Source organism: Oncorhynchus mykiss, chromosome 9 (genome assembly GCF_057628025.1).
Source record: "Oncorhynchus mykiss isolate SJ-2025 chromosome 9, ASM5762802v1, whole genome shotgun sequence".
NCBI lineage: Eukaryota > Metazoa > Chordata > Actinopteri > Salmoniformes > Salmonidae > Oncorhynchus > Oncorhynchus mykiss.
The window spans coordinates 51922753-51949294 of record NC_143030.1 but is presented as its reverse complement, the minus strand read 5'-3'; the positions used below and the strand labels follow the sequence as shown (position 1 = coordinate 51949294).

General features: G+C 42.9%; 1 protein-coding gene across 4 annotated transcripts in view; it reads left to right on the top strand.

Annotated features, from left to right (window-relative positions):
• The window catches only part of LOC110532232 (forkhead box protein J3), a 104665-nt gene extending 80006 nt beyond the window's left edge, over positions 1–24659 (top strand). For 2 of the 4 annotated variants that reach the window (XM_021615948.3, XM_036988161.2), the window contains exons 6-13: positions 137–238; positions 3489–3611; positions 12098–12296; positions 14397–14729; positions 15712–15813; positions 17531–17734; positions 19426–19527; positions 19796–24659. In XM_021615948.3, the coding sequence (XP_021471623.2) occupies positions 137–238; positions 3489–3611; positions 12098–12296; positions 14397–14729; positions 15712–15813; positions 17531–17734; positions 19426–19527; positions 19796–19908 (1278 nt within the window). In that variant the 3' untranslated portion in view covers positions 19909–24659. The remainder of the gene's footprint in view (positions 1–136; positions 239–3488; positions 3612–12097; positions 12297–14396; positions 14730–15711; positions 15814–17530; positions 17735–19425; positions 19528–19795) is intronic. The other 2 variants (XM_036988162.2, XM_090184457.1) reach the window with 1 other exon arrangement.
• The last annotated feature ends 1883 nt before the right edge of the window (positions 24660–26542 follow it).

The window sequence follows — 26542 nt, the reverse complement described above, 5'->3', positions numbered from 1 at the left end:
AGTAATTTTCTATTAAGTTATCTTTACTTTTACTCAAGTATGACAATTGGGTACTTTTTCCACCACTGCTGTAGAGCGAGACCAAGAGACAGCCCTCTCCCATCCCTCCCTTATATTACTCTGTCCTATTCTCCAGGCCTCCACCCCCTACAGCCTGGAATCGGAGTCCCTGCGAATGGACTGTATCATGTACGGAGATGCCTCTCCCACTCTGGCAATCAACACTGTGACTAACAAGGTCTGTCGTAATGACATGCAAACCCATACACCTCTGGGGCAGTATTGTAACACTGGTCATCTTTGTTCAAGGTAGTGATATTAATGGCGCCCATCTTTATTACCGAAGTCAACGTATGCTGGTACGAAGAACTACCTTAAAATAGGCAAAAAATAGGTTTCCAGTTGGCACATTGTGGGCGAGGAGAGAATCTCTATAGTCGTAATAGCCTACTATTTTCCTCCTTCTGGTAGCGCTCCACTTTTTCCTTTGATACCAACGGTGAGGAAAAGGGGTAGGGAAAATGGAGAATGAGCTGTTTGCCAAATACATTTTCCCAAATTGTATGTGTAAGTCAAGCACATAACTACGTGTTATTTTGTAGTTAGCTCCTTAGCTACGTCGTCATTACGACGAAGGTAGTTAGCTACAGCGTTTAGTCAACTAAGCAAGAACACTTTGTTGCCCGCACATGCTTTGATCTCCACAGCGGTAGTAGGCGCGAGTGCATTGACGAGCAAGGAAACGTGCGGTGTTGCGTAAATGGAAACAGACAAGGCATACAGAGATGTTACGCTAATACCGTCCTTCACAGAAAGTTATGATAAACTATTACAGTAGTAGGCCTATGTTAATTAACCCCCTAGGGTCGATTGACGATCTAATTAACATTTAAAAAAATCCCCATTAAAAGTTGTCTGTTTGTGCTAGAGATATATATGTTTTTTTTTTATATATATACAGGATTTGAGTCCCTGGCGGCGTAGTGTGTTACTGATGGTAGGCTTTGTTACTTTGGTCCCAGCTCTCTGCAGGTCATTCACTAGGTCCCCCCGTGTGGTTCTAGGATTGTTGCTCACCATTCTTGTGATAATTTTGACCCCACGGGGTGAGATCTTGCGTGGAGCCCCAGATCGAGGGAGATTATCAGTGGTCTTGTATGTCTTCCATTTCCTAATAATTGCTCCCACAGTTGATTTCTTCAAACCAAGCTGCTTACCTATTGCAGATTCAGTCTTCCCAGCCTGGTGCAGGTCTACAATTTTGTTTCTGGTGTCCTTTGACAGCTCTTTGGTCTTGGCCATAGTGGAGTTTGGAGTGTGACTGTTTGAGGTTGTGGACAGGTGTATTTTATACTGATAACAAGTTCAAACAGGTGCTATTAATACAGGTAACGAGTGGAGGACAGAGGTCTGTGAGAGCCAGAAATCTTGCTTGTTTGTAGGTGACCAAACACTTATTTATTATCCTACAATGTGATTTTCTGGATTTTTTTTCTCATTTTGTCTGTCATAGTTGAAGTGTACCTATGATGAAAATTACAGGCCTCTCTCATCTTTTTAAGTGGGAGAACTTGCACAATTGGTGGCTGACTAAATACTTTTTGCCCCACTGTATATGGGCTGCGTCGCAATCTATGTCGTTAGTGTCGGCCTTCCGCACCTGCGTTGTCAGTCCAAGAGACATCCCTAAAATTGCTCTTCTCAGGAAAACATTTGTAGCGGGTGAACTGTTAGGCCTACACGTTGTTTTTCTCTGTTTGTTCCACGAACCCTACAAGCCCCACGGGACTCGTTTGAAGTTGTTTCCACTGATGTGCCAACTTCTGTCTGGTGCATCAAACCGTTTGGGCAACAAACTAATATGACCCCACTATGGAAAGGGGAGACTCACGAACACGATGGTGTTCTACGACAGATACAAGCGTCACGGAACTCGTCTTAAGGTAACCCGGTACCGGTTTAAAAAGTGAAGGGAAGTATGGAAGTAGTTTTGTGCCAGCAAAAAAATGGGATTAAATTTGTCAATTTTTGTGGGGATAATTTATTAGCCTTCTTATCTTCTAGATATAGGAACGACACTTCAAAACCTTATTCCTTATTGTTTCATTTTTGAATGTCTGTTTTGCCATTTATGATTGTGTTATTCAATGCATTTCTATGGGCTATAGCAGTAAAGGCCAAATTCAATATTTGATCAATGAATTATACCTACAGGGGTCCTAAAATTCAAAATCAAATACCTAAATGATCCATGGTATGACCATCTTAAAATAATCCCATATGTTCGCTTCGTAGAACCCCCCCCCCAAAGGCTTTTTAAGGGTTAATCAGTTCACGATCTGTAGCTAAATGTCAACAGTAGGCTGCTAATGATGTGATAATAGTTAGTTTACCAATGACAACAAGGCATGTTGAATAAATGGTAGCCTAGTAGTCAGACCTAACTTGATGCATTATGTCAGAGATGGAGATCTGAAACAAGCTTATATAGGCCTAGTTCAGTTGTTTCATATTCCAAATAGCCTACTGTAAACTAGACTACTACATCCAGTGCATCCAGTAATTGAATTAGTCAGAATTTTCTCCCCAAACAAAATTAAGACAGTTTACTTTTTCACTAGACTATCCACATTAAGACACCTATTAATTAGAATAATCATTACCCCTAAGTTTAACTTAGAAACATTTGAAAGTTTCATAGAGACCACCTCAATTTAATGTAGAATCAAACAGAATACTTCTGTGTTGGCTACATTGTCTGCTATAATTTCAATGGATACTTAGGGACTTCCCCAGAGTCAGATGATGTCTCTGCATGTAGTGTGAAAGAAGTTGCTAACTAGCGCTAGAGAAATTGCTAACTAGCTTTAGTGCAATGACTGGAAATAGCATGCTAGCAAATACCCATAGACTTCGCAGATACCCATAGACTTCCAGTCATTGTGCTAACGCTAGTTAGAATTGGCTCGCAAAACTACCTCTATCTTCCTTCATACTGTACACAGAGACATACAAATGGTATCCATGTGTTCATCTGACTCTGGGAAGTAGATAAATCCCTAAGTATCCCTTTTAGACTCTAGGTTTTTAGAAATGGCATTTACAGGTTTTTCAAATGCAAATGCTCCAACCTCCTGAGGGGGGAGTTGACTAACCCCCTCCGTACCTCCCCCTACCCAACCTTAGACCAGCACCACTTTGTCAGAAAATCCTAGGGAGAACCCTGATTTGTACATTTAAATGTATTTCTAGTTTGCTACTGAAGAGCAGAAAATTACCATGTACCCATAAGTCTTCTGCCAACATCAATATTAGGCCAAAAAAGTGCATTTGCCTTTGATTTGAGCAGTGTGGGTGCCCCCGCCGCGCTGAAGTGGTACTCATAACAATTCTTCAAACTTGGCAGGTCTGTTATTCCAGCAAGTGATATAAACATTGGCCATCTTTGTTCCAGTTGGGGATATTAACAACCACCATCTTTGTTCCAGGTAGTGTTGTACAAGACTGAGCAGGAGGACAGCGACAGCCCCAGGAGCAGCCTCAATAACAGCCTCTCTGACCAGAGCCTGGCCTCAGTCAACCTCAACAGCATCGTGCACAGCTACACGCCGGTACGTCACGCACCTCACTTAATAACACCGCTAACGCTGCCGCAACAGGATGTTTCATGTCCAACGGCTTGAGGAGAACGAAAGCTATACTAAGACTGTGACCCATGGGGCTCTTTATTCCCTTTTATATTGCTACTTTTAACCAGGACCCATATGACTCTGGTCAAGAGTAATGCACTATATGTAATAGGGTGCCATTTGGGGCAGAGAATAAGTGTTGTGTCAAATGGTAGAGATAGGGAACATCTAAACCTGACTGCCTATATAGATTTGAGTGACCTTTGCTTGAAAAATTATATTTATTTTATTTGTCATTTGAAGTCTTAGTGGGAATCTGCCATTGTTGCTATTGGTCGACCTTTACTGCTGTACACGACTTCAGTCTTGGATCAGAGTGGACTTTTCCCAGCCAGTGTTTGCTTCAGTGGTTATTGGGGCAATGCTGCTCATGTGTGTAGTAGGATGTCCCTTGGGGGTTATTTTAGATCATCATACTACATGGTGTCAGAAGTGGTTTTAAAATTCACGTAAACGTGAAGGACGTACCAAGTAAATCATACATTCAGGCTGTTTCAAAGGGAGGGAACAGTGCTGGAGATAAAACAGTGCATATCATTATTGTGCTAGCTAACGAGCAAGGACTAAGTTACTGCTAAGCAACATGTTGCAAGAGGAAGAAGCTGGCGGGATTTCAGGGTTTGCGACTCCAAGTTCAACGGGCTCTGGCGCAAACACGGACAGGCCAGTGGCTAGGTGCTGACGGATTTCGCATTAGTCCCCCGGATAATTTTGTTTGTATGGACATTCAAAACTGGCCGAAATGGATCAGGCGCGTTGAAAGGTACAGGGTAGCATCAGGCTTAAACGTGAAAAATGAGGCATTTCAAGTTAATACACTCATCTACTCTATGGGTGATGAAGCCGAGGATATATTAAATGCTTCAACGTTGACCGAGGAAGAGAAACTTAACTACAGGGCCGTTAAAGACTGTTTTGAAAGAGCTAGGTTTAAAATGCGCAAACAGGAGCAGGGTGAAACCACTGACAGTTTTATCACAGCTGTTCACAAACTAGCAGACCATTGTCAGTTTGGCGCGCTCAGGGAAGAGCTGATCCGAGATCGGATTGTAGTATGAATAAGAAATATATCACTTTCTGAAAAGTTACAGTTGGATTCCCAGCTTACCTTGTCCAAAGCTGTAAACCAGGTTAGGCAGAGTGAGACAGTAAAAAGACAGCAGACGATACTGCGCGACAGCAGCTCCTTGCAGAACGAAGAGAGTGGGGAAATACATGCATTTTCATACAGAGCTAAAACAACGGAGGGGAACACAGAACAGAGACAGACGTGGAGAAAACAATCACAGACAGCACCAGTAGCTAGTTCAAGTGTTTTTTGCAAATGTGGGAAATCCCCTTTCCACAGATGGAAAGATTGCCCAGCAAAGGATGCGGAATGCAGGACATGTCACAGGAGAGGAGACTTTTCAGCTGTCTGTCGATTAAAGCAAATGCATGGGGTTTCAGAGTAGGTACAGCAGGACAGCATCTTTCTGGGAGAAGTAAAGGGAAACAATACTGGCTGGCATTCAGACATTAAACTCAATGGGGAGGTTGTGTCATTTAAACTAGACACTGGGGCAGCAGTGACAACTATCCCAACTTGGCTGTATAGCTATAGCAGAGATGGCCCTTTGCTCTCTACAAACAAAAAACTGAAAAGGCCCAGTAATAACATTTTACCAGTGGTAGGGCACTTGGTGATTAAACTGGAGAGTAAAGACAAAAGTGCCATCCAGCCTGTCTTCGTCATTGACTCTCTAGCCAGACCGTTGCTGGGGCTGCCAGCAATTGAAGCATTGCAACTCATTGAGAGAGTGAGCGAACTGGAGGACCCAGGTGAGGTTTTCAAAAATAAATTCCCAAAAGTGTTTTTTGGTCTAGGAAGGATAGAAGGTGACTACAACATCCACCTGAAAGAGGATGCTGTCCCCTATGCCCTTACCACCCCCTGCCGGGTGCCTATCCCTTTATTGGCCAGAGTAAAGGAAGAGTTGGGGAGGATGGAAGAAACTGGGGTGGTGTCTAAAATAGAGAGTCCCACAGACTGGTGTGCAGGGATGGTAGTGGTGCCAAAAGCCAATGGGGAAATAAGGATCTGTGTGGACATGACTAAATTGAATGAGGCACTCTGCAGAGAGAGACACATCTTACCTTCTGTTGAGTAGTCACTGGCTAAGTTGGATGGCTCACAAGTCTTCACAAAGCTGGATACCCGCTCAGGTTTCTGGCAGATACCGCTGTCATCAGAGAATAGGACACTCACAACATTTATAACACCGTTTGGCCGTTACTGTTTTGCCATTTGGAATCTCTTCCGGTCCTGAGCATTTCCAAAGACTCATGTCCCAGCTGTTGGATGGGCTGAGTGGCGTCATAGTCCACGCGGACGATGTGCTCGTGTGCGGAAGGGATAGGGCAGAACATGATGTAAGGCTCACAGCAGTTCTGACCCGACTCCAGAAGACTGGCCTGACACTCAATGAAAAATGCACTTTTGCACAATCAGAGGTCTTGTTCTTGGGACACAAAATCAGTGCAGCTGGAATAGAGCCGGACCCAGAGAAGATCAGCGCCATCACATATATGCCCAGACCCCAGAATGTTGCTGAAGTCAGGACCTTCTTAGGCATGGCCACACATGTGGGTAAGTTCCTCCCACAGTTCTCAGATACAACCAAACTTCTGAGAGTCTTACTAGCCAAAGAGAATGACTGGTCATGGGGTCACATGCAACAGGTAGCGTTTGACAAAATCAAAGGAGATCTGGCCTCACAGAGAGTGCTGGCCCAGTACCGTCCCCACGCTAAGACAAAAGTATCAGCAGATGCATCATCCTTTGGGCTAGGGGCGGTCCTCACACAGATGCAGGACAACATGGAGTGGCGTCCAATAGCATACATCTCCCGAAGCTTATCCGACACAGAGCAAAGATATGCTCAATTGGAGAAGGAGGCGTTGGCTATCACATGGGCATGTGAAAGGCTCAGCCAATACCTTATTGGCCTGCAGTTTACAGCAGAGACTGATCACAAGCCACTGTTGGCTTTGTTAGGGACAAAAGCACTGGATGACTTGCCTCCCAGAGTTCTGCGCTTCTGCCTCAGATTACTGAGGTTCACCTACAAGATGGTGTATGTGCCAGGGAAGGCACTGACCACAGCAGATGCACTCTCCAGGGCCCCAATTAAACGTCCATTATCAGAGGAGGAGCAATGTCTAGAGGGTGAGGTACAGGTGTCCATTAATGCAATAAGGGACAGTCTACCTGCATCTCAGACCAAACTGCAGCAGATTGCAGAGGAGCAACAACGAGACCACATCTGCCAACAGATAGTACAGCAGTGCAAAAAGGGATGGCCCAGGCAGGAGGAACTGCCTCAACTGCTGAAGCCCTATTGGGTGCACCAACGTGACTTCCACTGTAATGGAGACCTTCTCATGAAAGGACAACAGATAGTTATTTGCAAATAAATACCGATGATGAAAATGACAGGCCTCTCTCATCTTTTTAAGTGGGAGAACTTGCACAATTGGTGGATGATTAAATACTTTTTTGCCCCACTGTATGTAGGACATGCGAGGGTTAGGTTAATAAACAGGCTGGAGCTAGAAACTCGTTGTCGCGTGTCCTTATTTTAGATCATACTACAATGTGAGGCTGTGTTATTGTTTGTGTCTGAGGCCACAGCTGTGTAACACAGTCACTACTCACACACAGCCCCTTAACTATTCCAGGTCTACCACAAACACAGTGGAAATACCTGGAGTAGGGTGGTGTGCATGAACACACTACTGAGGCGAGGGTTAAATTCGTACCTAAAGGGTTGTTTCTTTGGGGAATTAAGGGGTAGAGTAGAAACAAAACTGAACATTTGCTTTGTAAGAGCCTGTGTCTTACTGTTCATCACAGGGCATTTGGTTTGTTCTCCAGTGGAAACTAGAAACCACCTGTTTTCTCAACCTAATCCTTACCGGGCACCTAGGATTGCCACAAACGGTTTATTTAAACCAAGGCACTCCTGTGGTGTTGTAGCGTCTACTTTTTCATGGTCTGTAGTGTCGGCCAAAGCAAAGAACCCCAAAGACTTAGTCCACTATGTGCTATAGGTCAAATGTGGGTGCAGTGTGGGAACCAATATGGGCCTCTGTGACTGTGAGTAGACAATGTGGTCCTAACTGAATTCTATGCTTTAGTATCATTGGAAGAAAGTGCTAAAATGGACATAGAAAGGTATCTGCTAAAATAAAGGAAACACCAACATAAGTCTTAATTGGGTGTTTGGCAACGACAAGCCAGAACAGCTTCAATGCACTTTGGCATAGATTCTACAAGTGTCTGGAACTCTGTTGGAAGGATGTGACACCATTCTTCCATGACAAATTCCATAATTTGGTGTTTTGTTATGATGGTAGAAAATGCTTTTTCCGGCGCCGCTCCAGAATCTCAAATAAGTGTTCAATTTGGTTGAGATCTGGTGACTGAGACAGCCGTGACATATGGTTTACATTGTTTTCATGCTCATCAAACCACTCAGTGACCACTCGTGTCCATTGTCATCCTATGGGGGCATAGCCATGGTAGTCAAAATAATGGCCTGCCCAGCATTTTTATAAATGACCCTAAGCACGATGGGATGTTAATTGCTTAATTAACTCCGGAACCAAACCTGCATGGAAGGACCTAAACTCAACAAAAAAAGAAACGTCCTCTCACTGTCAACTGCGTTTATCTTCAGCAAACTTAACATGTGTAAATATTTGTATGAACATAACAAGATTCAACAACTGAGACATAAACTAAACAAGTTCCACAGACATGTGACTAACATAATTGGAATAATGTGTCCCTGAACAAAGGGGGGATCAAAATCAAACAGTCAGTATCTGGTGTGGCCACCAGCTGCATTAAGTACTGCAGTGCATCTCCTCCTCATGGACTGCACCATATTTGCCAGTTCTTGCTGTGAGATGTTACCCCACTCTTCCACCAAGGCACCTGCAAGTTCCCGGACATTTCTGGGGTGAATGGCCCTAGCCCTCACCCTCCGATCCAACAGGTCCCAGGCGTGCTCAATGGAATTGAGATCCGGGCTCTTCACTGGCCATGGAAGAACACTGACATTCCTGTCTTGCAGGAAATCACGCACAGAATGAGCAGTATGGCTGGTGGCATTGTCATGCTGGTGGGTCATGTCAGGATGAGCGTGCAGGAAGGGTACCATATGAGGGAGGAGGATGCCTTCCCTGTAACGCACAGCATTGAGATTTCCTGCAATGACAAGAAGCTCCTGTCTGGTCCAGCGACGGTGGGTTTGTGCCCATAGGTGGCGTTGTTGCCGGTGATGTCTGGTGAGGACCTGCCTTACAACATGCCTACAAGCCCTCAGTCCAGCATCTCTCAGCCTATTGCGGACAGTCTGAGCGCTGATGGAGGGATTGTGCGTTCCTGGTGTAACCCGGGCAGTTGCTGTTGCCATCCTGTACTTGTCCCGCAGGTGTGATGTTCGGATGTACTGATCCTGTGCAGGTGTTGTTACACGTGGTCTGCCACTACGAGGACGATCAGCTGTCTTTCCTGTCTCCCTGTAGCTCTGTCTTAGGCGTCTCACAGTACGGACATTGCAATTTATTGCCCTGGTCACATCTGCAGTCCTCATGCCTCCTTGCAGCATGCCTAAGGCACGTTCATGCAGAGGAGCAGACACCATTTGTTTTTGTTTTCAGAGTCATTAGAAAGGCCTCTTCAGTGTCCTAAGTTTTCATAACTGTGACCTTAATTGCCTACCGTCTGTAAGCTGTTAGTGTCTTAACGACCATTCCAGAGGTGAATGTTTATTAATTGTTTATGGTTCATGGTTCATGGGAAACAGTGTTTAAACCCTTTACAATGAAGATCTGTGAAGTTATTTGGATTTTTACCAATTATCTTTGAAAGACAAGGTCCTGAAAAGGGGCCATTTCTTTTTTTGCTGAGTTTATATACTTTATATCCTTCATTTACTCAAGTGTTTCCATTTTTTTGTCAGTTACCTATAGTTGGACATATTTTTGGGGTAGATGAGGCAACTTTTTGTCATTTGTTCGTCAATCACCCCCCCCCCCCCCGCACCTGCATTATACAAAAGGTCAACACAATTTCATCAAATTAATCTATCTTTTCTCGAGGCCATCCTCTGTTTTCCTCCCATCCCCTCATCCCTCGTTCCAGGGGTAATCCCCAGACCTAATTTACGGCCAGTCATGTGGGATCAGGGTTAGTTCTGCTTCGTTAGTCCACCCAGGTGACGCCTCCTCATTGAAGGTGATTACTCCTGGCGTCTCCTGCTGAAGTCTCAAGTGCCAGCACTGCCAAGATCGCTGGATAGAAAGGCCACGTCGGCAGGGATGAATGTGTCGCTTTCAGTTGGATCAACTTCAGGGAGGTGCCACGCCGATTGGACTTCTAATTGTATATTTGAGGCCAATGCACATGGCAGAGCCACAATTAGGATGGTGAAAGGGTGAAAATATTATACAGGCAGGGCCTTCAGAAAGTATTTACACCTCTTGACTTTGTCCACATTTTGTTAAGTTATAGCCTGAATTTAAAATGGATTACATCTAGATCTCCTACTGGCCTACACATACTACCCCAGAATGTCAGTGGAATTATGTTAATAAAAAATGAAAAGCTGAAATGTCTTGAGTCAATAAGTAATCAACCCCTTTGTTATGGCAAGCATAAATACGTTCAGGAGTAAAAATGTGCTTAACAAGTCACATAATAAGTTGCATGTGCTCATTCTGTGTGCAATAATAGTGTTTGACATGATTTTTTAAATGACTACCTCATATCTGTACACCACACATACAAGTATCTACAAGGTTCCTCTATCGAGCAGGGAATTTCAAACACAGATTCAACCACCTAGACCAGGGAGGTTTTCCAATGCCTCGCAAAGAAGGGCACCTATTGGTAGATAATTTTTTTTTTAAAGCTGACATTGAATATCCCTTTAATCATGGTGAAGTTATACACTTTGTATGGTGTATCAATCAATACCAAGATACAAGTGTCGCTCCTAACTCAGTTGCCAGATAGGAAGGAAACCACTCAGGTATTTCACCATGAGGCCAATGGTGACTTTAAAACAGTTACAGAGTTTACTGGCTGTGATAGAACATTGAGGATGAATCAACAACGTTGTAGATACTCCACAGTACTGACTTAATTGACAGAGTGAAAAGAATGAAGCCTGTATAGAATAAAATATTCCAAAACATGCATCCTGTTTGCAACAAGGCACTAAAGTAAGTCTGCAAAGAACATGGCAATGCAATTAAAACTTTGTATTTAGGACGTAAAGTTCTGTTTGGGGCAAATCCAATGCAACACATTACTGAGTGCCACTCTGCATATTTTCAAGCATAGTGGGGGCAGCATCATGTTATGGGTATGCTTGTAATCGTTAAGGACTGGGGAGTTTTTCAGGATAAAAAATATGGAATCAAGCTAAGCACAAGTAAAATCTGACAGGAAAACCTGGTTCAGTCTGTTTCCACCAGACACTGAGAGATGAATGAACCTTTCTGCAGGACAATAACCTGAGAAACAAGGCCAAATCTACACTGGAGTTGCTTACCAAGAAGACAGTGAATGTTCCTGAATGGCCTAGTTACAGTTTTGACTTAAATCAAAAATCTATGGCAAGACCTGAAAATGGTTGTCTAGCCAATGATCCACAACCAATTTGACAGAGCTTGAACAATGTTGCCAAGAATAATGGCCAAATGTTGCACAATCCAGGTGTGGAATGCTCTTAGAGACTCACCTCAAGACTCACAGCTGTAATCACTGCTAAAGGTGCTTCTACAAAGTATTGACTCAAGGGTGTGAATAATGTAAATGAGTTATTTCTGTATTTCATTTTCAATACATTTACAAAAAACATGTTTTCACCTTGTCATTATGGGTTGTTGTTTGTATATGGGTGATTTAAAAAATAACAGGGAAAAAAACAATTTAATCGAGACTATAATTCAACAAAATGTGGAAAAAGTCAAGGGGTATGAATACTTTCTGAAGGCACTGTAAATGGACTTTATAGAAGTAGAATGACTGTATTGTATAAACCACTGTAGTGTTATGTGTTATTCCCTCAGTAAATTGCCTTGAAGGTAATTAGGGCAGAATCCTAACATGAGAATTTTCGTAACGCAAAAAATGTTGTTGGTTGTCATGGTCTCCGAAAGAGGTGCTGGCTTAGTATAGATACAATCGGCCTGGGCTCTCGGGTTAGAAGGGGGAATGACCAGCAGAAGACAGGGATATAGAAAACATGTTTACTACCGTGCCTTAAACAGGCACAGTGTGGATACCTCAAGTTAGCATCAAGACGTTTTAACCAAAGTAATGAAAATACCCTTTGCCTCTCTCTCTGTAGGTCAGTAGTCACTCAGAACCCTCCTCCCAGTCTCTGAGTTTAAAGCTGCATCCTCCCCCTCCACTTCCTCCTCCTCCCCAGCCCCAGTACAACGTGGCCGAGGGGGACAAGCAGCTCCTCTTCTCTGACTTCGAGGACCTCAGTGCCTCCTTCCGCAGCCTCTACAAGTCTGTCTTTGAGCAGTCCTTCAGCCAGCATGGTGAGTCATGGGCAGAAGCACTCTGATGCAGACCTGGGTTCATATAATGTTTTGTTTTCTATCAAAATACTTTGGGGCATTTGATTGAGCCTGCCTGTAGTCACGCTGCCGTTTGCAGCAGGCTAGCTAAATCGAACACAGCTGAAGTATTTGAAAGAAAACAAGCTACCGTCATACCCGGTTGATGAGAGAACAGAGGAAGAGCTGCATGGGGAACACAAGTGGGAATGTAACATGCTTTTTCTACTGATTATTTTACTGGTTAGCTAAAAGCACACACCACAACATCATGGCGATCTCCTACACCAAAGTTTGGATGGTTAATTACGTTAACCAGTAATACAATTATTTCTTTGTATTCCTCTATTGAACTCGCATAAACAAATAATCAATTGTGCTAAAGATCTAAAATCTTTGCGTCACTTAGTCAAACGAGCCAGGCAATCAAGGGGAATTCTCAGAAAAAAATAAACATTGTATTCACACATGATTGGAGCAAAGTGCAGCGGCTGTGTGACTAGCTTTGATACTTGCTAATTAGATTGTGAAGCTTCTCGCTAATTGCTTCCTGTAGCTTCCTATTGGGTCAACAGGGCCTCTTCCTGCTTGTTATACCATCCACCTTCTCTAACCCCAGACATGGATGCGCTCTGTCGGTCTGCTGCTTGAAATCAATTCTTTAATGACAGTTTCTTTTTATTATTCAACAAATATTGTACAAGGAGGAGCAAACGAGCTGAATTGTGTACAATGAAATATAAAAACGTAACAAATATACATCACTATGAGAATAAATAACAATGACAAAGCCTAGGGCATTGAAAGTCAATGGCTATGATTGCTGCTTTTTAGCAGGTGTACATGGCTGGAGTGGCACTGTAACCATAGCACTTAATCCCACAGTGTATGAGGTCCCAACACCTCTTTTATGAGTTGGCACTTTTTTGTACTCCCAACATACAGTATGGGCAAAGTTTTCGTCATGCAAAACCCCCACATCTGTGCATAAAATACTGTACCATTTTTTTTTCTTCTCCAATGTGCGTTCATTTTAGAAGGCGACTATTTATGCCTTGCTCAGTTTAGGGAACTCTAGACTAGTTAAATAATCGCCTCCATATAACGTACATTGTTATATGTATATTTAAAAGTTAGAAATTAAATCACGCTGCCATATTATAGTGATGTTTACGGGTATTTTTTGCACCAATCTGTGCTCTCCTGCATTGTGAAAATGCCATCCGACAATATGTGTTCCATTCTATTTCTATGGCCCCCACAGCCTAGGCAAAGTGAAGCTCAATGCCTTGCATGCTTGGGGCTCCCGAGTAGCATAGCGGTCTAAGGCACTGCATCTCAGTGCAAGAGGCGTCACTACAGTCCCTGGTTCGAATCCAGGCTGTATCACATTTGGCCGTGATTGGGTGGCGCACAATTGGCCCAGCGTCGTCTGGGTTTGGCCGGGGTAGGCCATCATTGTAAATAATAATTTGTTCTTAACTGACTTGCCTAGTTAAATAAAGGTTAAAGAAAAAAATATGTATATATTTTTTTTAAATGCTTCTACCAAAGGAATGGCATCAGTAGTCATTGCCTTTGAGGGGCTGAAATGCTGTGAGTCACCCAAGCAGCCAAGCTCCTCACCCTCCCTAGAAAACCAAAGCGTGTCTAAACCACATGGACTGACTCAGTCAGGGTGCATCTCAATAGACTAAAGTGGCTTCTCCTCTCCCGTCTCCTTTCCTTCATCTGTGTTGTGAAAGACTGATGAAAGCCTGCCAGTGCAAATGAAGGTGAATGACACAAGGAGAGTAGAGGAAGCCACTTTAGACTATTGAAATGCACCCTCGGAGCTTCAGTGAGGATTCCTGATGTGGTAAGGCAGATATCAGTTTAAATAACACACATGCATCAAGAGAGTCAAATTCATCAAAACCATCAGAATGAAATCCCTCCAGGTTTGCGTGAGTATTTTTTTAATGAGAAAACATCTCTGTATCAATAGCAGTCGCATGTTGCACTGTAGTGGCATAGGTGTAGTGCTTCTAACCTTTCCTGTCCTGTCTGTCTGTCTGTCTGTGATTGTGGTTGGCCCTGCAGGTCTCATGGGTATGCCCAGCGAATCGAGCCAGCAGCCACGGACGTTGTGCTCCTACCAGCACTCCCCTGGCCGGGGCAGCAGCAGGGGCATCAACGCCCACAACCACCAACACGCACACAACCACGGTCACCGCCATAATCACCACCCGCCCCACTCGCAGCACCTCTCTCCCCACGCCACACACAACCAACACCAACCTCATCAACACACTCAGCACAGGCAGCACTCACAGCACCCTCAACACCGCCAGCACCCCAACAGTGGGCAGCAGCAGTCACAGCACCTCCAGAGCCATACTGGCCAGCCAGCACAGATGCCCTGCACCAACACTGGTAAGACCCACTAGTGTACTGTCTGAGACAAAACGCACCTAAACAATGGATGGCCGAGTGCCTCTGACTAGAATATCGTCTGTCATTTTCTGTTAATTTCCCGACGATTCCACATGCTGAATCCGCACAAACAGCAACCGCTCGGCGACACCCAGCAGGCGGTCACTTTAACACACTGCGGCGACAACAAACGATAGGACGGCCACCCGCTGCTTTTAGCCATTCGTTGTGGTGGTGTGTCTGAAGCTTAAGGCAGGACTCGGGTTCAGCTGCTATCCATAAATACTACTCCCTACATGCTCAGCAAGGACACATGGATTGCATTGTATTAGCTATGTAGTTTGTTTTCCCACTACTCCTCAAAGCGTGTTACACCGTGTGAAGCAGACTTAAACTCATAGAGACAGGCATTTCTGAACCTCGCCGAGGTCTCTCATTTGCCTGGGCTACTCTTTGTTTCTCCTGTGTCTCTGCACTGGGCTCTAGGCTCAGAGAAAAGCCCTGTACAAATAGACGCTGCATTATCTAGGTTATTTCCCTCTCCACAGCGCCTGGGATGAATGAAAGCAATCCCCTGTCTTTGATCCACAGCTTCAAATGTGTTGCCGTTTGTGGTTTAAGGCAGAAAATCATTCCTCTTCACTAACGTCTGTGACTTGAATTTACTCTGTGAAAAAAATGACATCTTGTGGTCAAAAGCGTCACTGCATCCTACTCTGTTGATTGCAGCACTGTGTTCTTGTGTCAATGTTTCCCTAATCGTGTTCCCGGGCTAACAAGACTAACATTTCTCCTACCGTTACTTAGTTGTGCCTTCCTCCCTAGCACTGACCCTGCCTCGCTCTATTGCCCACTCCCCCTACCTAAAATAATTGTTTTTTAGGTTTGTTTCAATAGAATTATTAGATGCCTAATTGGTTTTGGGGCCCTGGTGCTACACCAGGAAGAAGTCTAGGGGGAAAACTTCTGTGTGTCTGTGCAGGTCTGTCAGCCGACTGGTACCCCAACTTGGACTGGCTGAAGGAGAGCTGTCGCATCGCCGGCAGCTACAACTGGGCTGACGTGGACCTCTCTCCATTCCAAGGTAAGAAGAAGGAATACGGACCAAACCACTGACGGACCAAACCACTGATTACACACACACATACACATTAGGTTGGAGAGGCTGGAGCAGTGGGAGCCACAACAGTGTTGTTCCTTGCACAACAGCAGGTGAGGTTATCTTTCTTGGATTTGTCACTAACAACACTCTAGTAGTCGGCTCAAATCCCATCCGATTTTCTTCCAGGATTTGAACCGGAAACCTTCTGGTGGCAAGCCCACCCCTCTAACCTCTAGGCCGCCAAAACCACCGACCAGCATATCCTAAATGTAAAAAATGGTGGTAACGTCACGTGTATAATGCTATTATAAAACCTTCTGTCACAATCATCTCCTAGCTCCTTATTGTAGCCTTATTACTGAATTTAAATACATTTTATGCGTTCATCATTATGCACAGGTTATTCATTTGGAAATTATACTGAAATGTACAAAAATGTCACTTACCGTCAAAAAAAATTCTCGCGAGTCTCCCTTTGACACAAAACTCTTTCATGACATAGAATGACCAGGTGAATCCAGGTGACAGCTATGACCCCTTAATGTCACCTGTTAAGTCCACTTCAATCAGTGTAGATGAAGGGGAGGAGACAGGTTAAAGAAGGATTTTTAAGCCTTGAGATAATTGAGACATGGATTGTGTATGTGTGCCATTCAGAGGGTGAATGGGCAAGACAAAAGATGTACGTGCTTTTGAACAGGGTATGGTAGTAGGTGCCAGGCTCACCGGTTTGTGTCAAGAGCTGCAACGTTTCTTGGTTTTTCAACTCTCAACAGTTTCCTGTGTCTATCAAGAATGGGCCAACACCCAAAGGACATCCAGCCAAATTGACAACAACTGTGGGAAGCATTGGAGTCAACATAGGCCAGCATTCCTGTGGAGGATGCAATTCAATATTAGGAAGGTGTTCTTAATGTTTTGTATGCAAAAGTGACATCACAATATGCTAGACCCTATTTGTAGGTTGTAAGTCACTTTGGATACAGAGCATCTGTTAAATGGATGTAGCCCAATGTCAATGATAGTTTCCGAGGTAGAAAAGGCCTATCCTAGGATGCATATGAAATGGCACCTTATTACCAATGAAGTGCACTATATGCATCTGAAATGGCACCCTATTCCCAATGTAGTGCACTACTTTTTGACCAGAGGCCCCTAGTCAAAAGTAGTGGACAACGTAGGGAACAGGGTTGCAGCGGTAACTGCAGCCCTAGTCTCTAGTCTGCTTGGCCACTGCCTCAGTGTGAATAATCTAATTATCCCTGGCTGTGGAGCACTCTTATCAGGGTCATTGCACAAAGCTGCACATCTATTTATGATTGATGACAGTGCTGAATGTTTAGATGCAACTCGCCCCCACAGCACTTGACCTCCTTCACAGTCGAGCAGCAATGGTGGAACCCAATCCTCCTTCTACCCTAATTAGCATACTGCTTTCATCCATCTTGTGTTTTCAGTAGGGTTGCAAAAATACGTTAACTTTCCCAAAATTCCCAGGTTTTCCAGAAATTCCAGCTGGAGTATGTTTGAATTTCCTGCTTTTTCCCTCCTGTTTCTTGAAATCTTCTGGGAAAGTTACCATAATTTTTGCAACACCAGTTTTCAGACCAGTACAGGTGAGGGAAAAGAAGACTAGAACAAGAGGAAGGCACCTAGGACTAGTGAAACTAAAATGACCCCATCTGTGTGTGTCTGACAGGACTAAAGGAAAGTATGAGGCAGGCGGAGCTGAACAACTGGTCCCTGGACCCGGCCCAGATAGCCGACCTGTGCTCCTCCATCAACCAGTTCTTCACCCGCACTGGGGTCATCCCACCACAAGGCCGATTGCAACCTCAGCCACCCCCGTCTGCCTGTCACGGCCCCATGCACACCAGCAAGCCCAGTCAGCACATCAACACAGGTCAGTGGCCAGTAGGATGGAGTTGCCCATCTAGAGACTGGTCTAAAGTCAGTTGTTAACAATGGTTATGCTTAGGCTTTGAGGACGGATGGAATCCTGATCCTAGGTCTGTGCCTAAGCGCCGTCTCTACCGTGCCTCCCATATAGATCTGAAAGGGTTTGATTGATTTAAGCCAAACTTCCTTTACTGATCTAATCAGGTAGGCTATAGATCAGTGGAGTTCAATTAAAATGTTATTTGTCACATGCTTTGTAAACAACAGGTGTCAACTAACAGTGAAATGCTTGCTTCCAACAATGAAGAGAGAAAAAAAGAGAAATAAAATAAGAATATAATAACACAAGGAATAAATACACCATGAGTAACGATAACTTGGCTATATACATGGGGTACCAGTACCGAGTCGATCAGCAGGGGTACGAGGTAATTAAGATAGATACAGTGCCTTCGGAAAGTATTCAGACCCATGGCTTTTTCAACATTTTGTTACATTACAGCCTTAATCTAAAATGTATTAAATAGTTCATTCCCCATCAATAATCTACACACAATACACCATAATGACAAAGCAAAAACATTTTTTTTGACATTTTTGCAAATTTATAAAAAAAAATGTAAAACTGATATTACATTTACATAAGTATTCAGACCCTTTACTCAGTACTTTATTAAACCACCTTTGGCAGCGATTACAGCATAGATTCTTCTTGGGTATGACGTTACAAGCTTGGCACACCTGTATTTGGGGAGTTTCTCCCATTCTTCTCTGCAGATCCTCTCAAGCTCTTTCAGGTTGGATGGGGATGGGCTGTAATGTGCCTTTTATTAAGGAGAGGGATTTTGACTTTTGTCTGGCCACTCTACCATAAAGGCCTGATTGGTGGAGTGCTGCAGAGATGGTTGTCCTTCTGGATGGTTTTCCCATCTCCACAGAGGAACTCTGAAGCTCTGTCAGAGTGACCATCAGGTTCTTGGTCACCTCCCTAACCAAGGCCCTTCTCGCCCGATTTCTCAGTTTGGTCGGGCAGCCTGCTCTAGGAAGAGTCTTGGTGGTTCCAAACCTCTTCCATTTAAGAATGATGGAGGCCACTGTGTTCTTGGACCTTCATTGCTGCAGAATTATTTTTTGGTACCCTTCCCCAGATCTGTGCCTCAACACAATCCCGTCTCGGAGCTCTAAGCACAATTCCTTCGACCACATGGCTTGGTTTTTGCTCTGACATGCACTGTCAACTGTGGGACCTTAGATACTGTAGACAGGTGTGTGCCTTTCCAAATCATGTCCAATCAATTGAAGTTACCACAGGTGGACTCCAATCAAGTTGTAGAAACATCTCAAGGATGATCAATGGAAACAGGATGCACCTGAGCTCTATTTCGAGTCTCAAAGCAAGGGTCTGAATACTTATGTAAATATTTCTAAAATCCTGTTTTCACTGATGGGGTATGATGGGGTGTCATGATGGGGTATTGTGTGTAGATTGCTGAGGATTTTTTATTTATTGAATCAATTTTAGAATAAGGCTGTAACGTAACAAAATGTAAAGGTGTCTGAATACTTTCCTAAGCACTATACTGTATGTAACAGGACAGATGATAAATGGGAGCATCAGTGTGTGATGAGTCAAAAGAGTTAGTGTAGGTAACTGAATGACTGTTGCTTCCTGTTGGTTGTCTTCATCTCCTATAGGTAATCCGTATATGGACTCCAGACAGAACATGTCTTCAATGATGGGACCCCCAGGTTACCCCCACATGACCCCCATGAGCACCGCAGGCTCCACGATGACAGGTACTAATGCTAACTACTCGCCCCCTCGTGTGTGTGTGTGTGTGTGTGTGTGTGTGTGTGTGTGTGTGTGTGTACACATTATTCTTAGTAATGTCATGTAGTATTGTAATGTAATAATGGTGCATTTGTATAATGCACAATGTTTTGTTTGATGTCATTTTGGACCCCAGGAAGAGTCTTGGCAATAGCTAATGGGGATCCTGCTAAAATAATAGTACTGTTTATATGTCTGCGTACAGCTGCCTTACACTTTTACCTCCATCTTCAGGGCACCATGGCCAGATGAACCAGCAGCACATGATGCCGCCTGGGCACTACCAGATGAGCAGGCTGCCTACTGAAGACATCCAGGACGACTTTGACTGGGACTCCATCGTTTAGAACTGCCCCAAGGAGAGGAAGAGAGAGGGATAGGGAAAGAGGATCAGAAGAGTGGAAGAGGATTGGGACCGGCCACATGCCCTTTGGAGAAAGAGAGACATTACAGAAGAGGAGTGTCAATCACCTGATTTTGGTCTTTTTATACAAGAGTGTCGAGTGACTTTGAAGACAATCAAATGTAGAGGGAGACTAGTCAACGTTTACCACTGGACAAGTTATGGTCATTTTGTCGAAAAAAAAATTACATTTGGAACGGTCTCGTCTCAATGTTCCAAGTGCCAACAGGTTTAGAAGTCGCCATAAATTGTGACAAGCAATGGTGAAGTATTTTGTTTAATACATGCTTCGATTCTCGTTTCTTTCCACTGAAGACTCAAAGTGGAAAGTAGCGTTTTGTGTTTTCCGACAGCTTTTTTTCAAGACACGTCCACCTGCCACTGAACTGAAAGGACTGGGCGTGGATGAAAAAAGATAGTGCCATTATACGTCGGAACAAACAACCGGCATCATGCCAATTAGTCCACACAGTATTGTGACTTTTCCTCCCCGTAGCACCACTCCCCTATCTGGCAGAAGTGATAAGAAATCCACAGAATTATATTTGCGCCACTTCCAAGAAATACAGGTAGTTAGGAATGTGACAATAGGGGTAGACTAGATAAGAATGCTCATGCTAATAAGGGAATGACATTAGGGTGCGGTGGCTTTCGAAGACAACAAGTGTCCTATCTCTTTGACTGACTCAGATGCCATCTTGTTGGTGTAGGCTTATATTGCAGAGAGAAGTGACCGTATGTTGACAGAGGAGAAATCACATTATACCACACCTGGGTTCAAATGCTATTTGAAATCTTTCCCGCCTTGAGTGCGAGATTAATGGGGTTTGCACTTTTGAGATGTTTCTATTGGTTAAAAAAGTCTTAATCAAGCACAGCTGAATTTTTTTGCAATTCAAAATTAAAAAAAAATATTTTGTACTTTTTACCCCTTTTTCTCCCCAATTTCGTGATATCCAATTGGTAGTTAGTCTTGTCCCATCGCTGCAACTCCCGTACGGACTCGGGAGAGGCGAAGTTTGAGAGCCATGCGTCCTCCGAAACATGACCATGCCAAGCCGCACTGCTTCTTGACACTGCCCGCTTAACCCGGAAGCCAGCCACACCAATGTGTCGGAGGAAACCTCATACAACTGACAACCGGAGTCAGCGTGCATGTGCTCGGCCCGCCACAAGGAGTCGCTAGAGTGCGATGGGACAAGAACATCCCGGGGCAGCCAAGCCCTCCCCTAACCCGGACAACGCTGGGCCAGTTGTGCACCGCCTCACGGGTCTCCCGGTCGCGGACGGCTGCGACACAGCCTGGGATCGAACCTGGGTCTTTAGTGTAGCCACTCGGGAGACCTTTGAAATTATTTCTCATAGTATTTGCATTGCACACTTAAATTTCTATTTGAAATCTATGTAACTTGCTTTAACATTCAATGGTTTGATGAGAACAAAAATCTTCCAGTGTAACAACTTTCGTGTTTAGTACTTCGCCACTTTCTTAACTCTGTGATCATGAAAAAATGGTGGTGCTGGGCCAATGTTATGTATGTATCTCCTGTTAATCCCTATCTGGTATTGTTGTGGTGTCTACAGTTCTTTTGTTCTCGCTATCTCTGTGTTTTTTTCTGAGTGTGTGTGTGTGTGTGTGTGCGTGCGTGTCTGTGCGTGTGTGAGTGCATGCGCCTATGTGTGATAGCGCACGTGTGTGTTAGCGTTCATCAGGACTGTCCTGTTAGAAAGTCCATGGTACCAAGTCCTCAGGGTCCCTGTTTCCTCTTTTTTTATTTCTGAATAACCCCTATTTGCTTTTGTACGTTACTGGAAGGTCAAATGGGTTTGTGTCTCGTTTACTGTACCTGTTGGCAGGTGTTTCGACCACTGTGGTCGAAATATGCGCCTAATGTACCACATTATAATCTACAGTGCCTTCAGAAAGTGTTCACACCCATTGACGTATTCCACATTTTGTGTTACAGCCTGAATTCAAAATGAAGTCTATAGATTCTTTTCTCACCCATTCTACACACAATACCCGACAATGACAGAGTGAACACATGTTTTTAGAATTGTTTGCAAATTTATTGAAAATGAAATACAGAAATATCTCATTTACATTAGTATTCACACCCCTGAGTCAATACTTTGTAGACTCACCTTTGGCAGCGATTGTGAGTCTTTCTGGGTAAGTCTCTAAGAGCTTTCCACACCTGGATTGTGCAACATTTGCCCACTATCATTGTTAGACAACAATTTCCAGGTCTTGCCATAGATTTTCAAGCAGATCTAAGTCAAAACTATAACTCTGCCAAATTCACTGTCTTCTTGGTAATAAACTCCAGTGTAGATTTCACCTTGTGTTTTAGGTTATTGTCCTCCTGAAAGGTGAATTCATCTCCCAGTGTCTGGTGGAAAGCAGACTGACCCAGATTTTCTTGTGCTTAGCTTAGTTTCTTATTTTTAAACTGGCAAAACTCCCCAGTCCTTAACAATTACAAGCATATCCACAACATGATGCAGCCACCACTATGCTTGAAAATATAGAGTGTTGTATTGGATTTGCCCCAAATATAGTACTTTGTTTTCAGGACAAAAACTGAGTTGCTTTGCCACATTTTTTTTGCAGTATTACTTTAGTGCCTTGTTGCAAATGGGATGCATGTTTTGGAATATTTTCGTCTGTACAGGCTTCCTTCTCTTCACTTAGATTATTATTGTGTAGTAAGCACAATGTAATTGATCCATCCTCCGTTTTCTATTATCACAGCCATTAAACTCTGTAATGGTTTTAAAGTCACCATTGGCCTCATGGTGAAATCCCTGAGCGGTTTCCTTCCTCTCCAGCAACTGAGTTAGGAAGGACGCCTGTATTTTTGTAGTGACTGGGTGTATTGATGCACCATCCAAAGTATAATTAAAAACGTCACCATGCTCAAAGGGATATTCATTGTCTGCTTTCAAAAAAAAAAAAAAATCCCATCTACCAATAGGTGTCCTCTGTGATGAATTGGGAAAACCTCCCTGGGCTTTGTTTGAGATTCACTGCTTAACTGAGGGACCTTACAGATAACTATGTGTGGGTATAGAGATGTGGTAGTCATTCAAAAATCATGTCAAACACTATTATTGCACACAATGAGTCCATGCAACTTATTATATGACTTAAGCACATTTTTACTCCTGAACTGATTTAGCCTTGTCATAACAAAGGGGTTGAATACATATTGACTCAAGATATTTCAGCTTTTGAAAACCTAATTCCACTTTGGTATCGTGTGTAGGCCAGTAACACAAAAATCTCAATTAAATCCATTTTACATTCAGGCTGTATCACAACAGAATGTGGGAATTGTCAAGGGGTGTGAATACTTTCTGAAGGTACTGTAAATTTAAGTGAAATGCTGTGGATTTAGGACTTAAGAAGTCTCTTGTACCAGGTGAATTTGGCTGGTGAACAAGAATACTAGAACTTGACTTCAGTTGAGGGTTAGATTCATTTGGCCTGTCTCTTGCAAAAAGAAAGTGGCCTGTTATCCTGTTCACTAAATGACCACTGGGCTAGAGTCGGTTACAGATTGGCTACATTCCGATTCTCTACCCTTCTACCGACGTGTGCAATCGTGCACTCGCCCCTAATAGCTTGAAAAGGAATCAACTGGTGTGAGGAATATGGTGGAAACTCTTCCAGCCATGCTTGCACCAATCCAAGGCTTTTAATCGAGGAGGAATTATTGAGTGAACATTGCTGGAGAAGGGTACCACTGGGAACACGCTGGTTGAATCAGTGTTGTTTCCACATAATTTCGATGAAATTAGGTTTGAACCATCGTGGAAGACGTTGAATTGGCATCTGTATTCAGTGGGGTAGAGAATCGTAATGCAGCCATTGACTCTTAAAACACTCTTGACCCCTCAAAACACAGGTGAAATCCAGTCATGGGCATTGGATGGGGACACACAATGATTCCAAGGTGCCTCGTCATAGGGTGGGAGAGGGTAAGCAGTTTTTGCACATTGCTGGACAATGTGGTATGGTAGCATCAATCAAATGGTTGGACTGCTAGGTCTAACCTCCCCCTTAATTGAATCATAAAAAGAGCTCAGTGAGAGAAAGAGAGAATGGTAGATAATGCAGGATAAATAAGGAATGAACAGACAAACTTATCAAATTAACTGCATTTGAACTGCGTTACTTACATTTGTCATTGTGTACAAGTGTGTTTTTTCCTCTCGCTATCCCGTTAGTATACCTACAATTACAGAATTGAAATCGTATCCATTCAACAATGTAAATCAGTATTTAACGAATATATACTGTAATGATGATGATGATTTTGAAACGGGACCCTAAAGTGCTCTTGTGTCTTTGAATACACTTACTCAGTTGAGTCGCAAGGTTTCAGACAGCATTTCATTGAAGAAGAATGATTAGCATATACAGTATATTGTATGTCTGTGTTATTGTGCTTACTGTAAATACTGTATGTAATTTCAATCATCCCTTTACCCTTCAGCAATGGGACTCATGAATGGGAGAAAATGGAGAGAGGGAAAGTATTTCAGTATTCCTCCAAGAGAAACACAGTATGTATATACCTATATACTGTAAATATCATATGTGATCAAATGCATTGGCTTTTTGTGTGACGCTTCCGTGTACTGCAGTCCGATATAATTGTTTCAATGTTTATTAAAATGTCAAGTGAACCTTTTTTTTCTTCATTTACTTCCATGTTGTTCTTTGTAGAAAGTGATAAAAATGTGCTACACAAGATACTTGGGTGCTACAGTTACATAAATTCATGTTTTCCCTTGTATTTTCTTCCTGCTCCTCCTGCCCTTTCTCTCTTGAGCTGACAAAATGTTGACAACTGGGTCGTTCCATCAATTCGGTGCCTTTTGGGAAGTGTAACTTGGTACATTTTAACATTGTCATGAATAGCATGTTCAACTTCATAAAAAGCATGTTTTCCTAGCTCAGGAGGTTAAATAAAATGTAAAGAAATACTATAGTAAGTGCCTAATAAGTATCAAATAAAGTAACAGGGTTGATGATTTAATCTTAAATCAGAAATGAATCCCCTTGTGACAGGGGGAATAGAGCTTGTTGTGTGGAACACAGCGTGGCAATTGAATGCAAGTTTCACAAGAACCACAAAACACCAGATTATTGCCCAAAATAATAAATCCAGCTCACCTGCTTTTACACTGTGATTTGAATATTTTAAAACAAATACTTTAACCATATTAAAACGAGAGTTTAGTTCACGTAACAGGTTTGACCTTAAAATGAGGGACAGACGTAAATGAATCACTAATCACATGAAATAAATAATATTCTTCAGAAATTACTTTTGTCAAAGTAACAAAATAACTAGGGCTTTACAATGACGGTGAAACTTGGATGCGTTTTTGGATGAAGTGGGTTGAAATCTTCCGAGAAGTGACACGGTTGACAGAGGGACATGTCAAAATGGTGAATTTTGGCAGTTTAGCAAGCCTTTGTTCATGTAAAAAAATCTGATTTATTGAATTATCCATGTGGCTTATATTAAAAGACACTTAATTTAATATAACAGGCTTTTAAAGCGCAATATTGGTGCACAATGTCTACTTAAAACATCAAAGGGACACATCAAAGAGAACGACCTAAATATTATCTTGTTTCCTCACCTTCTAACCGTTACACTTCATGCTTATTTTTGTCCAACAGATGTCGCTAGTGTGCAAAACTAGAGTTTGTTGCGCTCTACTGTATTCAATATAAACTCTTTGGACCACCTTGCTCGAACGTGTTAAAGTCACACTGTTCTACCTGAATTTACTGTTCTTTTTTCATTGTCAAAACATGTTCAAACCCAGTGGAAGCAACTCTGTCAGCAAAGCATGTATGTTATCCTAAACCATTTAGTCAAACCACAAGAGACATTTATTAAAAGAACATTGTAATGCATATAGACTTCATAGAAGTAATGGGCACTAATTTTAATCAAATGAATGGGGAAAACTCGCCATTTAGCTGAATCTAACATCACAATCGGATGATGGAGCGTGATGACATCTTTCTTCGTGTCATTTTGATCCAATTGAAATGCTTGCAAATCATTGAAAAACGTTGTTTAGAATGTATTTCTCCCCTCAGTGTAAATGTTTTGTGTTTAAATTATCTACATTAGTATCCACATTAAGTCCTGCACATGCAGCAGCTACTCTTCCTGGGGTCCACATAAAATGTACAAACAATGATCAAGTACAAAACAGTTCTAGACAAGAACAACATATTATATTTATAATTAGAGTTATATATTAGAAAGATACCCAGAGACAAGAAAATACTCTTTACACACTATTCTTATGTACAGTACCGTTGTGATACAATATTTGTTTTTTTAAGCTAAACTTGCTTTTTTCTCGAGTAACCTCTGGTGGCAGAGAATTCCATTATGACATGGCCCTGTACATAACTGAGCGATGCATTGAATCTGCTTTTGGTTTGTGTATCGTGAAGAAATCCATATTGGTGTGTCTGGTGGGGTATGTATGTACAGTACCAGTCAAACCTTTGGACACACCTACTCAATCTGCATTGT